Genomic DNA, 17,535 nt, shown 5'->3' on the forward strand with positions numbered 1-17,535 from the left:
TTCATGATTTCCTTTCTCATGCAGTAGTCCAGAGAAGCCAGATAACGTGGTTGACATCCTCAAATGGTTTTCCTTTGATACAGGGAAAAGCCTGAGGGACATGATCCCTTACTTCTACAGCTGACCTCTTATGAACAGGAGTTGGGATTATGAGCTTATTCTTCCCACTCGCCCCCATACTTTACCTATGCCAGTTCATCCCCAATGTATTTCTCCAGCTGCCTGCATTCACAAATATGAGCCTCCATCTCTACAGGTCTAAAACCTCTATATGGACCCGCAGTCCCACAGAACCCTATGCAAGCCTATTTATACCCTTAGTATGATAGGTACATCCATTACTTTCCAAGTGGCTTCTAGTACTAACAAGACAGTTTATTTTTCTAATTCTGTTTATAAAAGGTAGAAATCATAACAGATTAACTGCAGCAACATCACACCAGGAGCAAAAGAAGCAGTCTGACTCTTTCAGTCCAGTCTCTTTTCTGGCAAAACAGAAATGTAATTTAGTCAAACACATACAGAGGCCCCGTTGTGCCGCCTCACCAATGGATGGAATGCCCTAGGGCAATCCCACTGCCCTTTTAAACGGTGGCCTCAGAGCAGTGCAGCATTACTGATGGCAACTGTCCAGTACCATTTAGCTAGAATTGGTAAAAACCATTTCTCTAGGCAAGCAGCTGACTGGCTACTACATAACTGTGCTGAGGAGTAAAGCTCAGCTTGTCTGTCAGTGGGAGCTCTAAGAGGCTCCCCACCTCCTCCTTTTCAGCTAGGGGTAAGGAGAGACTGTTTACTAGCGTCTTAAGATGAACTGTCAATTACTGAGCCCCTCACCAAGCACTCTGGAACTCCCTCAAGTATGTTGAAAATCCTTGCATTCAAAAGGCTGCTCTCTCTGCACCCATTGCCACATGGCACTCCCTCTGGGGCCCATTAACACAGGGCCATAATTGGCTCTTGAGGACACTCTTGAGCAATGTGTTTTCAACTAAACCTCAGGGAAGACAGCTTGGTCCTACTGCCATTCCAGCCTCTATAGGTCCTTTGGGATCAGGGACTGAGTTGAGAGGTCTCCAAGCAAGTAAGGAGCTGAATTGGCTCTAGCTCTTATAGCCTCAGATCTGAGGCTGATAGGCACTCTTCTTGCACCCAACCTGCTTTTGGCTAGCTACTTGCCGTCTCGTTCTCTTTCAGCTAACATTTCCTCTACATTGAGATTCTTTTCAATGAGATCCAAAATCGTTGCTAAAAATGAAGTGGGGCTGGAGAATAAAGTTAGATATGATTAAGTTCTTATTATCTACTAATGTGGCCTAGGCACCAGCAGCAAAGGCCCTGCAACATGACCTAGGCCTGGCCATCTCTCCTGGTCTAACGTAGAAAAAGATCATCATCAACTTAAAAGTCTGCTGCTCCAACCAGACCAAGCTGGACCTGAGCCCTAGTTTAAGATACCTACTTAGCCTTCCAAGAGTAACAGTACCCCATTTCACCTTAAGAGCTCCTCTTTCTATGCCACATCACACAATTTCAATAAGAGAAGGACAGCTACTGTCACATCTACCAACATCTCAGCTTTCTAAAAGCTCCTCTTTCAGTATGTGACTGGTGGCCCCCAATAATTGAGTCACCAGCATTCCTGCAGGCACTTACTTGCACACTTTGCCCACCATGGAAATAAAGACATACCATAAGCTTCGTAAGAATCTTGAACCTCCCCATGTCCATAGTCATAATATTCTGAGTCCCTGAAAGCCAAAGACAGAGCGTTAGAGAGCTAGAGTAACTCTTGTTTCCATTTCTCATTCCTCTCACATTTCAGTCATTTTAATAGGTGTGGAAGACAGGAAAATGCTCGTTCTGCCCCATCTCCAAACCAGAAAACATTTCAAAACATATAGGAGCTAGTAATTATTTTTTTTAAGGAGCTAGTAATTATTAAAAAAAAATTGATAACCATAGCAAAGATGGATGCCACATAATTTAAAGTGAGAGAGCATAATCCAAAACTGACCATCTTAATTATAGTGTACACACACACATTTATAGGGCTCATTGGAAGAGAATAAACAAACATGCTGTTCCTGTCCCCACTGTATAATTATGAGACACTTTTCAATCAATCACAGACAAAATATGTATACACAAAAACATTATTATTTAAGACGAGTGCACAAAACAACCCAAGTTATGGTAGTAAGATTCTAGGCTTCCTTTTAAACTTTAATGCACTTTTAATGTGACAAGAATACATCAAAACAATTTAATGGCATTTTCCCTTCATTTCCATGCGGTCACAGCTCAGTAATTTTCCATCTGCTATTCCCAAATTCTACACTGTAAATTAAGATTCACAGCTATCTAAGCTTATAGATCTGTGTGCCCTACAGATATGGAAAGTAAAGGCGATACTTTCCAAAAGGGAGCCACGCTGCTCCTTAGATGTGTCCTACCTAAATCTCTCAGTTGCTCAAACTCCCTCCCATCCATCCCTAGGACACGAAACAGCACTTCTATTGCCTGACTTACCCTTGGCTCTGGCTGTAATAGCCTTCGTAGCCTTCATAACTCTGTTCTGCGTAAGTATCATCATATCCCTGGAACAAATAAAATGAAATAGTCAGAATCACACAGAGTAGGGAAGGTAATTACAACTCATAGGAGGATGGCAGACTCCCAGATTAACAATGCAAAACTTCCCTCCAAAATTTACACTCACTGGGGAATTGTTGAGAGAGAAAGGGTTATTTTTTTAAAAAACGAAACAAAACTGAACTACCAACCAAACCAAATCATCTTTCAAATTGTGGGCAGGAAACAAGGTAAACAGTTGAAGTTGAGAATTATCAGTAGTACTAGCAAAAAGACCCCTTACTAAAAGACTATACATATCAAGGTACAGCCTATTTCCTGTTTAATCTATTCACACATAGTAAACTGCTTAAAATGGAAAAAATCTTCTCATATTTTAATGCTCACTGCAAGAGAAGAGACTGACTCCAGATCTCTTATAGGTTGTCCCTGCCACCTATGTCAAAGGCCAACGCCCTATCATTCAACTTTGGCAACCTTCTAGGTATTGGGAAACAGCACACTGTTCCAACTCCTTACATATTCTTCATATGTTTCCGGCGCAGGGGGTGGAGGCAAAGGTATTCTCTGGATGCCTGCTGTCCGTGCTCTTGGTGCTGGAGCACCCCTCACCGTAGGTGGGGGTGGCACTCCTCGAGTCACGGTGGCACCTCTAGTGATGGCTCCTCTCACTGGGGTACCACGCACCAAAGCCCCCCGAGGTGGTCCAACACCACGGCCCCTGCAAAAAGAAAATTTACGTTAAATGGAGCTTTTAATACATCAACTAACACATTCCTGTTCAGATTTGTTTGCAAAATCTGGAGCTAGGCAGATTTCACGAGGCCTTAAACAGACTACTATTAAAACACAGAGGAAACAAACAAAACAAAACAAAAAACCCACAGAGGAACATATGGGTGGATAAAAGACCCATACTGGTGACTCCCCAGGTTCCACAGTGGGTCTGTGAATGTTTCATTGGTGGACTACTTTGGAAAGGCTGAATATTCCATAAAGGTCATTCACAAAAGGTAAAATTCTAAAGCCAGAGACCATTTTAAAATGTTACAACTGTCCAGAATTAAAAGACCAGAAGTTTCAACAGGACTGCTGCACCTGACTATGGCCAAAGTACCTAAGATCTACTATTCCACTCTTTTTTAAGATTTTATTTATTCATGAGAGACAGAGTGAGATGCAGAGACATAGACAGAGGGAGAAGCAGGCTCCCTGCAGGAAGCCTGATGCAGAACTCGATCCCAGGACCCTAGGATCATGACCTAAGCCAAAGGCAGATGATCAACCACTGAGCCATCCAGGTATCCCTACTATTCCACTTTTGATGGTACAAATCCTGAGGCCCCCTTCCAAGCTAGAGGTAAGAGCACCACTACGAAAGAGATGCTACCGGCCATCTGGTACCAGGATGGTACCGATCAAATTTATATCCTGGGAAACCCAGGTGGCTCAGCGATTTAGCACCACCTTCAGCCCAGGGCGTGATTCTGGGGACCGGGGATCAAGTCCTGTGTCAGGCTCTCTGCACGGGGTCTGCTTCTCCCTCGGTCTATGTCTCTGCCTCTCTCTCTCTCTCTCTCTCTCTCTGTGACAGTCTCTCATGAGTAAATAAATAAAATCTTTAAAAAAAAATTTATATCCTGTTTGTAGTTGTCTCCATTATTTTTACCTGGGAACAGGTGGAGGAGGAGGTGCAGCCCCTCGGCCTCTCACTGGCACCCCACGTCCTCGAGAGGGCTCCGGTACTCCATTCAAGTAGGAGAGCTCTAGAAACTGCTCCTGGCAGATATCATCCATCATATCCTGCAAATGAAAGATAATGAGGACTATTGTGCCATGTCTCCACCTCCTGCTGAGAAGTTGTCCAGCCCACATAAGCCTTGGATACTAAGACCAGCTCTGAATGCCCGGATGAAGTCTCAGGTCATGCATTCTCTGAAGTCAAATGGCACCCTACCTGTCACCTCTTCAAGGAAAAGTCCTGATGGCAGACCTCTCATTATTCAGCTGAAGCTCTTCATAATTAGTCCCTACCTAGCTCTCCAGATCACTTCTACCCATTCTTCATGGATAACCTCCTTTCAAGCCATGCAGAACAACTTGTTGCTCAGAACCTGGCATATTTATACACCCATTCTTGCAAAGAGCTCCCTCTTCCTAGAATAGTAAAAGCCACTACCGTTAATTAAGCTCTACGCCCTGGGTACTTTATAATAAGCTCTCTATAGATTTTGCAGTTTAATCTTCACGATAACTCTGAAAGTTAGTAGGCAGGTCTTCCCATTTTATGGTTGGGAAATAGAATCAAGGCATATAAAGCCACCAACTTAAGGATATACAGCTAGTTAAGTGGTAGACTTGATGTGAATTCAGAATTACCTGTCTCCAAAATCTAGGCTTTGAATCATTACATTACACTGCCTTTCTTGTCCACCTGAGAGACTAACTCTTACAAGATTTAAACTAAAATACTACCTCTTTTGAAAAACTTTCTTTGATGCCACCCCCACTCCCTCCTCTTTTTTCCATAGCACCGTGTAATTTTCTCTACCCAAGCACTTACCACGTCATTCTAGAATTGTCTTTCTCACTAGATTGTGAGAAAGGAGCCATTTTTGTAACTTCAGACCCAAGCAGAGTATTAGGCACCTACCAGATACTTAACAAATGTTTGGGATGAACAAGGAACCTGAGGCTCAGAAAAGTGAAATAATAACTTGTCCAAGATGACGCGGATAAAGGTCCCAGTCCAGTGCTCTTCCTACTGTACCAGGAAGCCTCTCTGGTACAGTTAATGGTTCTAAGGGGAAAACGGAGGCTCTGGTCATGGATGCAAAAATAGGCTCACTTTTTTTTTCTTCACAAGAGGGAAGAATTGAGTCAAATGCCATTTGCAAATCTTTTCACATACTTCCTGATGAGAGCCATTCAGTTTTAATACTCCATGCTTTTTTTTTATATATATATCACAGGTGGATAGAGCTTCAAGAACAGAAGATTCTGGTCACCATAGAGATGCCCCCCCTCAACTCTTCACCTCCTCCTATCTTACACACTACTGCTTGAGACCCACACTCTGGAGAATCAAGTAACCAATGACAGCCCATTTGTCTAGATTCTTCGAAATGCTACACCAATACGGAGGAAACCCAGATCTGCCTGATAGGCATCTTTTTAGAAGATCCACTTACATCAAAACCTTGCAAAGTCATCCCTTTTGAGAAATATGCTGAGACTAAGGATAAAGAGGAGATGGGCATTCCCCTATAGTCCTTCAGGAACTAGGTGGCTCACGATGCTTCAGTAGAACACCTCAAAAAGAGTAAAAAGGACTCCCTCAAGGAAAAATTTACCAGCTCTGAGTTCTTCTCTAGGATATTTTAAATTGGCTGTTTCATGTTTGAACATTCTAACGAAGATGAAGTACTTGGAAGCCAAGCAGCTGCTGAGACATCTGAGACAGTGTTGAAATTCTTGAAGCTCAGCATTATAGGTACACACTGCCTATAAATTTTTGCTCTACCAATTCTCACATCCTCTGACACATATAGTTCCAACTCCTCATTTTGCATATTCAAGAAAACCAAGAACTGTATCTCACCTCCTATTAGTTTTAGTGATAAAAACAGGATGCTTACTCAATTCTAGCTAAGAGTATTTCACATACTTCCTAAGGTTCCAGATTCATCCTTGGTTATTAAACATTCAACTGTAGTTTGTTAACTCTGACAACTAATAAGTCTTGCTGAGCAAAAATCACAACATTTTCTGCTTATTCAAAGAATGGACCCTCTGACCAGGTGGTAAAATAAGCAAGATATGTAACCTGGTCTGTCCCAATTCTTTGTGGGCCTCAGTTACACTCTGAAAGGAACTGCACACCAATTTGTTTAATATCAATAGTCAAGACTATAAAATCATGCCTCTTTCAAATTAAACTCCATGTCAGTAAATTCCTCCAGGAGAGAAAGCCCTGAAAGCACCCAGGTCAAAATTTAATATATTAACACTGGATGCTAGAAGCCTCTTGCTGTTATCTTCTACACTCTCCAAAGTCTAGAACATTAACCCCTGAGTACAAGGAGTTTACGACTATCTTAGCCTTCTTCTTATCATAACCTCCTGGTTCCACACTAGTACCAACACACTTAATTCAGTGAAGACTGTTAAATCTTTGTTAATCAGATGTTAAAACGCCAGACACACTGCAGACCCAAGATACTAACAATAGATCCTGGTATATAACCAAAACCACATTAGACAAGGAGGGGTAGAGTAGCTTTGGGGCACAGTGCTTTGAGAACTAGGTATAAGTAACACACTACCTCAGAAAAATGAACATAAATACAGAATTTGGTATGCAATTTCAGGTTATGCAGAGATCATGATTAAGAACCCCTGCCTTATTAGCAACAGTACAAGATCCCAGTTCTCTTTTGCTCAAAGATATAGGATGTGGATTTCCTTACTGGTACTAGAAACTTCTTGACTTCCTCCATAGCATGGGCCATAAGAGCGTAAGCCTCACATGGGGGTCCAAAGACTTCAATAAACACATGCAGATCCATATTCAAGTGGGCATATTTGGGGTCTCCACCTTTGCGCAGCTCTTCCTCCTATGGAAAAATGCAGAAAAACATCACATCACATAGAATGGGAGAAAATGATAGTTATTTCCAGCTCAAAGAGAAAGAAATTAAATATCTAAGAAAAATAGCAAAGTGTAAGACAAAAGCAAACAAAGTCTAGAGGATAGTAATTCACACAACCTGCTAAACCTGTAATTTGGTCTGCTACTAAAAGTTAACCACTGTATTGAGTCCATGGTATATTCACTGCAGCTCTTACTAGGTGTAGAAGAGAGAAACTTAATTCCAGTCTTCATTCAGATATAAGCTGTTTGCCAAGCATGCATGCATTCATTCATTGCCAAGCATTTGTTTTTAAATTCCACGTAGAGGGATGCCTGGGTGGCTCAGCGGTTGAGTGTCTGCCTTCAGCCCAGGGCATGATCCTGGAGTCCCAGAATCGAGTCCCACACTGGGTTCTCTGCATGGAGCCTGCTTCTCTGCCTATGTTTCTGCCTCTCTCTCTGTCTCTCATGAATAAATAAAATCTTTTAAATCAATCAATCAATCAATCAATCCTAGGTAGAGCTGTTGAGCACAGGCTCTTCATTTTTTTTTTACACTAAAAAAAAAAAATACTATTTATTTTGGGGGTGGGGGGACAGAGGGAGACGGAGAGGGAATCTTAAACAGGCTCCATGCCCAGTGAGGAGCCCAAAGCAGGGCTCGATCTCACAACCCTGAGATTATGACATGAGCTGAAACCGAGTCAGATGCTTAACCGAATCAATCACCCAGGTGCCCCTAAACTTTTTTTATTCATTAAGTAATCTCTACCCTCATTGTGGGGCTTGAACTGAGGACCCTGAGATCAAGAGTCACATATTCTAGTGACTAAGTCAGCCAGATGTCCCAGTACCAGTTCTTTTTATTGTCTGGGATGTTCTAGGGGAGGAAAGAAGTCAGGATAGAGTGAAGAAAATCTCATTAGCTAGAATAACATACTTCAGCCCTAAGTGTATTCATCTAGTGAGAAATGTGAGTGGATAAAAGAAAACAATGTTCATCAGTTTAGGCTGCATAAAAGGAGCCCTGAATGACTAAGTTCTTAGACTGTACCTGATATATCTCATCTAAAAAGCTGACCCTAGAATGCTAAGACTATTCTGTTTTGGTAGAATTTTCTTTCTTTCTTTCTTTTTTTTTTTTTTTGAGTGCTTATAAAGAATACAAAGCTCATGGGCTACGACATGGGAAAAAAAATTAGCATTAGGTTCTGTTGTCAGGATTACTATGGTTCCTTTTGAAATACTTTCTTTTAGTGTTCTTTACATTCCAACTGGCTCTAAAAAAACCCAGACAACTAATCCTCAGATTCACCTGTACTCACAACATTACTGCTCTCATTTTTCAATGTTACTGGAAAGGGAATGTGCTGTTCACATTTTAGTGTCTTTAGTCTGGATAAGTTTTAGCATATACAGCTTCCCTTCCAAGTTTTCAGAGACAAGCTTACAAATGTGAAAGTTGTTACTGCTGCTTCTATTACGAGGCAGTCAAAAGTCAGGAAAAAAAAAAAAAACCACTAGGGCACACCTAGCCTCTTCCAGCGTTGCCAAACAAGTAAATTAACTAGGTCTGTAATCTCTTACACCCAACACAAATTTAAGGGATTCACATTCTGTATTTTTATAAGTACTGGCTTCCAGGAGGCATTGTCTTTTTGCCTCACTGATGTGAGCTTACCTTGGCTTTGTCTCTCATTGAGCCCTTGCCCAGCACAGAGATCTTTGCACCTGTCTCTTCTTGCAGTCTTTTGATTGTATTTCCTTGTGGTCCAAGGATCTTCCCCACAAAATTGAACTGACAGAAAAGAAAAATAGATTTCTAAATACGTATGTTCCTATAAAACACTTCCACATGTATTACTGTCTCATTTGATCTACAACCCTGCAAAATAGGGTGCATATTACCATTCCTATTTTACTGAAAAGGATATGCTGAGGATACACTGAAAAAAATGAATAGTCTAAGATTATACATATAGAAAGCAGCAGTTCCTAGACTTGAACTTGGGTTTCCAGATGTAGTCTAGTGCTCTTTCCAAATTATCACACTGCAACCCTTACTGCTTCAACAAACAAATATTTTTAAGGCAGTGACTACAGAACAGACATATGGCATTCTTTTATAGTACTTGTTTGGTAAACTAAATATAACTAATTTCTTTTCTTTAAAAAAAGGAAAAAAGGAGGAGGAGGAGAAAAACAAGAAAGTATTTATTTGAAAGTAAAACACTGATTAAGAAATAAAATTAACTTCATCTAGTCAAAGATTTGTGCTATATTCCCTGTATTGAGATTTTATCAATCTTTTTTTTTCCCCACATCAATCTTTTGACAGAGAGCAACTCTTCAGTTTTTTTCTTTGAACTTGGAGCCTGAATGTTTGAGAAAGAAACTCTTTTTGGTAATAAAAAGTTGATATTTCCTTCCTAGATATAGGTATACGGCTACTTACAGACTCAGATGTTTCAACTACCAAAAACAAGTACTACAAGTATGGAAGAGAAGCTTCACAGGCTCAAGGACCTAATGCATCACAATTTCCAGAAGTCTTTATTATAGCCCGTGGCTCTCACACCTACAAAGACAACCAAGTGAGGCACGTCTGGCCTTACCTTGGGATACTGCTTGACAGGTATCAGTACCCGCTCCTTCAGCTTCATGTTCTTATGAGAAAATAAATCCAAGTAATTCTCCTCATCGTCCTTTTTTGAATCTCCTTTCTGAATCTTCTCAATTTCTGAATAAGACAAACACAATTCAGTTTTTGTTCTGGTAACTAAATGCAAATATCCAAGTCTGCATAAAGCAAAAACAACATAAGACCAAATAGTTCAGATGAATGTGCTAATTTCAGATAGAGACTGGCTGAAAGCATCAAAGGTGTACAGAGTTAACTAGGAAACCCAGAGGTTGCTTCTTATGAAAGTAGTTTGCTCTTCCATCCCGACCTGAAGCCTCTACATCAGAGCCATTCAAATGTTTCTCAAGAATAAATGAATTTAACAAAACAAATGCAGAGAGATGGGGAAAAGAGGATAAATGACTTAAAAATAAAAAGTCTGTATCAAAAAAAGAGCACAGTCCTGATGAAGAAACAAAAGTTACTAATAAAATGAAGGGTTCCATTAAAATTCCACTGTGATATTAGAGCTTTGGATCATAGTAGTTCTTAAGAGTTTTTGAAAGACGTCATTCTTAGTCTGCCATTTACTAGTTGTGTAAACTTTCAAAAGTTGTTTAATTAATTGCCCTAATTTTTGGTTTCCTCATCTGTGAAATGGGGGGAATACCTACTTCACATGAGGCTGCTATAAAGACCGAGTAAAATAATGTATATACACACACCAACTAAAACCCATTTCCTAGGAAGTGCTTGATATACGGTCAACATTATCTAGGCAAATTCAATGTCCTAAAGGAAAACCAAGGTACTTTCAATTCCCAGGTTAAGACAGTTTCATCAGATGAAACTATCATCTTAGTATCCAAAAAGATCTCCTATAATTAGGGAACTTCATCCACTCATTGGAAGCATTTGAGTGCTTCCTATGGAGAGGCAGATAAGGGAGAGATATAGGAATGATCATTAACCACTAGGGGAGACTTGCCAAGGGCCAGGCATCTAACCTATAAAGTATAGGATACACAACAAAATAAGTCAAATATGATCTCCCTCTTCACTATGTTTATACACTGACAATCCCAGTCTATGAAGTTGGCAGTGAAATACACTTAAGTACTATGACAAGAGTACTAACAGAGATGGGGCAGTGTGCGCAAAGGCAATGAATAGCAACAAAAGGTTATATGGTCCACTGAAAACAGTCAAAAAAGAAATTTATACTCCCTAAAGTCAGTGGAACATTCTAAGTAACACCAAATATCCTCCTTATATACTATTCCCACAGTTTCTAAATTCTATAATTTTAAAAAATATTTTATTTTAGAGAATGTGTCTGCCCTAATGTGGGGGGTGGGGACAGAGGGAAAGAATCTCAAGCAGACTCCCAGCTAGGCAGGGAGCCCAAGCTAGGGCTTGATCTCATGACCCTGAGATCATAACTTGAGCTGAATCCAAGAGTTGGATGCCCAACCGCCTGAACCATCCAGGCACCTCTCTATCTTCTATAATTTTAAGGTAATGGTTCTCAAACTTCAGTATGCATCAGAATCACCTGGGGGCTTACTCAACAGACTGCTGGGATTTGTGTTAGGAATCTTCATTTCTAGCAAGTTACCAGGTGATGCTGATATTACTCATCTAGGGACCACACTTTGAAACCCACTGGTTTAAAGGGTAAAGATAAATTACTTCAGAGGTACCTGGCTGGCTCAGTAAGCAGGGCATGCGACTCTTGATTTCAGAGATGTGAGATTGAGACCCATGATGGTGTGGAGATTATTTTAAAATATTAAAAGATATATTATTTCAAACACATTCTGCAAACCCATACCTTTAACAGCCTTAAAAAATAACTGTTTAGACTAATTCCAGCTGTGAAGTACACAGATGAAGGAAAATCCTTTTGATTTTGACAGACTTTCATAGGAATTCAGAATTTCAAACTGAAGGCTTTCTGCTTATTAAACCAATTTCAGAGGTTGCAGAATATGGTGAGCTAACTGACCTGTTTATGCCCAAAAGCACAAACTCCCTCGCTTTCTGACAATTAAAACTGCTAATCATATTGCAAATATTCTTAACTAAACCTTTACTCCTATGAGAACTGTAGATGACGATGCTCTACACACTCCTATGTTTCACTGCTTAGAAAAGAAAATAAATTTGACCTTAAATTAACAGACTAAATGCTTCATTCAACACCCTGTTTGTTTGCTCTTTTACTGGTGGTATATCCTGACCTCTATTCTCCCCTCCCACTTACAGCTAATATTAGCTTTTTCTAGTCACCAGTTTTGAGCCTACCATCTCTGAATACATCTCTTCTTGAGTTTCCAGGCTGAAAAGCTGGGTACTCAACTCTCAAAAATCCTAGGAACAAAGATGCCACATTTGTGATCTGAAAACATCACCAAAGAGCTTCTAAAAATGTGGAACAAATTACATGCCTCATTTTAATTCTCTCTTGTGTGTCCTAATTGCTATCATCTAGTTAGGCCCTTCAGCTGTATTTTATACCATTTTCCAGAAACTTTCCTTGGCCAGTGCAGGAAGAGAAGACTCTAAGCCTGTTAATCTGTTGTACTCCTATAGGCAGCAGGGCTGCAAAGACTGAACCAAGAGAAAGGTTTGTTTTGATGCAATGGAATGTACCCTGTACATTTCAGGCCTTTCCTTCTATAACACGGCCTTCCTTTCTATTCTGTACTAGCTGTATCTTAATTAGAATCCTTGGGACGCCTGGGTGGCTCAGTGGTTGAGCATCTGCCTTTGGCTCAGGGCATGATCCTGGTCCGGAGATTCGAGTCCCACACTGGGCTCCCTGAGAGGAGTGTGCTTCTTCCTCTGCCTATGTCTCTGTGTCTCTCATGAATAAATAAATAAAATATTTTTTAAAAAATGAATTGGTTGTGTTTTAAAAAAAGGAATCCTTTTGTACATTTTATCTCTTAATTTAAAAAAGAACATTAAAGCATTTTTGGAGAAGTCACAGAATGGTGATTTAAATAAAACCGAGAACTGAAAAGAAAAAAAGGGGAGGGGCGCCTGGGTGGCTCAGTGGATTAAGCACCTGCCTTTGGCTCAGGTCATGATCTCAGAGTCCTGGGGATTCTGCTTCTCCCTCCACCTCTGCCTCTCCCCACTGCTCATGCTTTCTCACTCATTCTCTTTCTCTCTTAAATCAATCAATCAATCAGGGAAGTTTAGCCTAGAAAGCAAAACACAAAGAGGTAACTTTAAGTCTTTAAGAGGGCTCATCTTCCATGTTTGGAAGGGGAAGGACTGAATACTCATTCAATGTCTACTATGTATCAAATGCCCTACAAATATTACCTCATTTATCCTACAAAATAACTCCATGAAATAGCTGGTACTATTTCCATTTTACAAAGGAGGAAACAAATTCAGAGAAAAGTTTCTAAGTCACAAAGCTGTTAAAGTACCAGAAAAAGGATCAAAACCCAGGCTTTCTCCAGCTTCAACCTCATACTTTTAATACAGGGGTAGGGAGAGGGGGATGGGACACATATACCTTAGTTAAGCAAGGAAGAGCTGATTTTGCAAAATTTTGGGTACAGTCTTCAACAATTCTGTATTTCTCTCCTTGGCCTTACTTTTCTCAGAGAGCTTACAGTAGGCTATATTGGGGAGGGGAAAAAAAATCAAGAAGCTTCCTAAAAATGGTTTAACCCTCAGGCTAAAGTACTTTCTAGACAACATTTTGAAACCAACTCCTTTAAGTGATCTTTGCTTGGGCCTCTGGAGACCTTGGATGTCCCAAGAGCCAAAGAAAGGAAAGCTAAGGTGTAAACAACAGCGAGGTGACCCATTTGTTTCCTAGCCAGATGCTTACAGAAATCGTATTTCATGCAGTGCCTGTGTCAGGAATTTTGCATTTATTGTTTCATTTTGTCTTTATAACCAGGACTATCCCTATTTAACAGGTGCAAAAAGCTGGGCTCAGAAAAGTTATGTAACTTGTCCAAGATCACAAGACTAGTTAGTGAGGTACTTAAATCCAGGTCACTCCTTCCATCAGTCAGAACAAATTCAACTATTCTGGTGGCATTTCTTTTATTCTTTTACTATAACTTAACCATTCCTTTTTTTGGTTGGTCTTAGCACAGACTGTAAGCTCTAAAGAATGAGGTTTTTCTTTTTTCTTTTGGTGCAAAAAGGCGGTTTTATTAAAACACAGGGACAGGACCTATGGGCAAAAAGAGCTGCCAAGGATTGTTTCTCAAATGCATATCTCAGAGGAAAGAGCATGAATTTTAAGCTAGATGGAACTGTGTTTGATTCCCAGTATTGTTACATACTTGGTATGTGATCTTCAGCAAGTCATTAAATCTTAGTCTTCCCATCTTACTTTCATTTTTAAAAAAGATTTTATTTGAAAGGGAGCAAAAGAGAGCATGGGGAGTGGGGAGAAGAGGGAGAAGCAGGCTTCCTGCTAAGCAAGGAGCCCGATGTGGGGCTTGATCCCAACTTTGGGATCACGACCTAAATCAAAGGCAGCCATTTAATCAACTGAGCCACCCAGGCACTCCTCCTTCTTACTTCTTAAAAAAGGAGGATACTTAAGAAAAGAAAAAAAAAAAAAGAAAAGAAAAGAAAAGAAGAGAAAAGAAGAGATCTAATAAACAAAAATGTTAATACTAGAGAAGTTTGGGAAAATTACATACAAATTTTATCAACTGGATAGGCTAAAAAGACTACCATGTATGTTTCATTAACAACATGTGATAAGGGCTGTATAAGCTATAAGACAATGGTCAAGATTCTCTGGCTAACACTTTCAGAGGCAGTGTTTTTAAGAGGGCAAGATTCAGAGGATCTCTACTCCAAAAGGTCAGGGATCATGCCCTCCTCTCAACTCTCAATGCACTTGCTTCATACCTCTAACTACATTATTCCTTCCTTTGTTAATGATTTCTGGACCCCTTCCAATCCTAAACTGAGTACCTGCCATTTTTAGTATAATGCCTAATACAAAATAGGCATCTATAAATGTTAACTGAATGAAAGAAACATACCATTAACACCATCAATGATTCATGACTATCATCCCCAAATTTGTAGTTCTCTGCCCTGTATCTTTTCTGTTGATATCCACCTTGTGGAATCACAAGTCCAGTAAGCATACTACCTCTGTATAAAAAAATTCTATTTTTTTTATTGATCAAATTACTTAACTGTTTTAAGCAAGAGCAGAGACCAATAGAGATTCTCAATCTTTTTTTGGGGTCATGGGCTCCTTTGAAAATCTGATGAAAGGTACAGATGGGTTCCCTAGGAAAAGATAACACAATATTTCACAGACAAGGTTGACTGACAGTGGGTATTGGTTCAGAAAAATCCCCCTAGTCTGAGTAAAGAGCCCTCTAAGGGGCTCAATTCTCACATTCCAGGATAGTGGCAAACCCTATTATGACATATAGACCATGGTCTCCTGAATTTCTTTCTTATGATACAATTTAGAGATTAGAGCTTTCTCTGTTCTTTTTTGAAGATTTTATTTGAGAGAGAGGGAGAGCATGTGTGTACATGCACAAGTAGGGGGGGAGAGGCAGACTCCACGGAGCAGGGAACCTACTGTGGGGCCCGATTCCAGGACCCCAAGATCAAGATTTGAGCTGAAGGCAGATGCTTAACCAACTGAGCCACCCAGGCACCCTTTTTCTTTTTTAAAAAAAGCTTTCTGAGGTAATTGTAGATTTATATGCAGTTCCAAGTAATAAAAAGATCTCATATACCTTTCACCCATTTTCTCCATAATACTTTGCACATATATAATACAATATCATTACCAGAAAATTAACATTAATACAATCTACTGACTTTATTCAGATTTCATCAGTTTTACACCCATTTATTTATGTTCAGTTCTATGCAATTTAATCAGTCACACGAGTACCACCACAGTCCAGGCGCAGAACAGTTCCATAACAGTTCCATTCCTCACCCACCCTTTTGTAGCCACAGTCCCCTCTCTCCAGCTGTCCCCCACCACTGGCAACCACTTATCTATTCTCCATCTCTACTATTTTGTATTTTCAAAAATGTTAAATTAATAGAATTATACAATGTTTCCTTTAGAGATTGGCTCTTTTTACTCAGCATAATTCTCTTGAGCTCCAACCAAGTTGTTCCACTTGTCATTTCTTTTTATTGCTAAATAGTATTCCATGGTACCTGTTTACTCACCTATTGGAGGCATATGGTTTGTTTTCATTTTGGGGCTATTATGAATAAAGCTGCTATGAACACTCATGCACAGGTTTGTGTTAAACTAAGTTTTAATTTTTCTGGGATAAATGCCCAAGAGTGCAATTGCTGAGTCGTATGGTAAACATATATTTAGTTTTGTAAAAAGCTGCTTTATCAGAGAAAAATGTATGCTAACAATATTTTATACTTAGTCTCACTAGTATTATGTTGCAAAAAAAAAGTATTGTACTGTATGTATCTAGCCTACTGGGACTTGCTTTTCTAATATTAGTCTAATATTAGTAATATTATTATACTAATATTAGATTTCCAAGATTTTTCTATGTTGTTGCATGTAGCTGTAAGTTTTCGTTTTCACTGCTATATAAATATTTTATTTTGGGGATCCCTGGGTGGTGCAGCGGTTTAGCGCCTGCCTTTGGCCCAGGGCGCGATCCTGGAGACCCGGGATCGAATCCCACGTCGGGCTCCCGGTGCATGGAGCCTGCTTCTCCCTCTGCCTATGTCTATGTCTCTGCCTCTCTCTCTCTCTCTGTGTGACTATCATAAATAAATTAAAAAATTAAAAAAATATATATTTTATTTTGAAAAGTTCAATCTCCAATCAATGGTGAAACACGTTGCACCATTTTGTGAACAAGGTGCACTATTTTATGAACAAGGTGTACCATTTTATGAATGAGGCATTCATGTACAAAAATTTCTTTGGGCATGTTCCTAGGAATGATGTTGCTGAATTTTAAGGAATTTGAAAATTAATTTTCAGATGAAATGCTAAACTGTTATCCAGAGTGGTTGTATCAATTCACACTTCCACCAGCAATGTTTAGAGTTCCTTCTAATTCTCATACTCTCAAACCCTAAGTCTTGTTTAACCAAATTTCCATCAGTACTTCAGATTTTCATTATTTTCCTGTCTCCAAAATTTTTTCCTCATTTTTCTTCATTTCCTCTTTTATCTACTTTATATTCAACATGTCAGGTTGAAAAAATAAACCCAGGTGGGGCACCTGGGTGGCACAGTTTGTTGAGTGTCTGGCTCTTGGTTTCCACTCAGGTCAGGTCGAGGTCGTGGGATGGATCACCGTGACCAGCTCCAGCTCCACAGTCAGTATGAAGTCTGCTTGAGATTCTCTCCCCCTCTGTCCCTCCCACTCATGCTCTCTCTAAAATAAATAAATCTCTTAAAAAAAATAAATCCAGTTGGAATTAGTTTGGAAAATGCAAAAGATCAACATGTTAATTTAAAAGTCCTGTCGGGCAGCCCAGGTGGCGCAGTGGTTTGGCACCGCCTGCAGCCTGGGGTATGATCCTGGAGGCCCGGGATCGAGTCCCGCGTTGGGCTCCCTGCATGGAGCCTGCTTCTCCCTCTCCCTCTGCTGGTGTCTCTGCCTCTCTCTCTCTCTGTCTATAAAGAAATAAAATCTTTAAAATAAATAAATAAATAAAC

General features: G+C 39.9%; 1 protein-coding gene and 1 long non-coding RNA gene across 3 annotated transcripts in view; one reads left to right on the forward strand and one right to left on the reverse strand.

Moving 5' to 3' along the window:
• The window catches only part of KHDRBS1 (KH RNA binding domain containing, signal transduction associated 1), a 39,461-nt gene that overhangs the window by 15,848 nt on the left and 6,078 nt on the right, over window positions 1–17,535 (reverse strand). For both annotated transcript variants that reach the window (XR_005355888.1, XM_038531264.1), the window contains exons 2-8: window positions 9,844–9,968; window positions 8,910–9,026; window positions 7,065–7,211; window positions 4,265–4,398; window positions 3,115–3,316; window positions 2,533–2,600; window positions 1,693–1,751 (exon numbers count right to left, since the gene is read on the reverse strand). Coding sequence is in view for 1 of the 2 variants with exons in the window: in XM_038531264.1 (XP_038387192.1) it covers window positions 1,693–1,751; window positions 2,533–2,600; window positions 3,115–3,316; window positions 4,265–4,398; window positions 7,065–7,211; window positions 8,910–9,026; window positions 9,844–9,968 (852 nt within the window). In the remaining variant the exon portion in view is untranslated. The remainder of the gene's footprint in view (window positions 1–1,692; window positions 1,752–2,532; window positions 2,601–3,114; window positions 3,317–4,264; window positions 4,399–7,064; window positions 7,212–8,909; window positions 9,027–9,843; window positions 9,969–17,535) is intronic.
• On the forward strand, window positions 5,579–9,924 carry LOC111093092. Its single transcript, XR_005355889.1, has 2 exons — window positions 5,579–6,088; window positions 9,662–9,924. It is a non-coding gene; the product is annotated as an uncharacterized LOC111093092 (long non-coding RNA).

Source organism: Canis lupus, chromosome 2, assembly GCF_011100685.1.
Source record: "Canis lupus familiaris isolate Mischka breed German Shepherd chromosome 2, alternate assembly UU_Cfam_GSD_1.0, whole genome shotgun sequence".
NCBI lineage: Eukaryota > Metazoa > Chordata > Mammalia > Carnivora > Canidae > Canis > Canis lupus.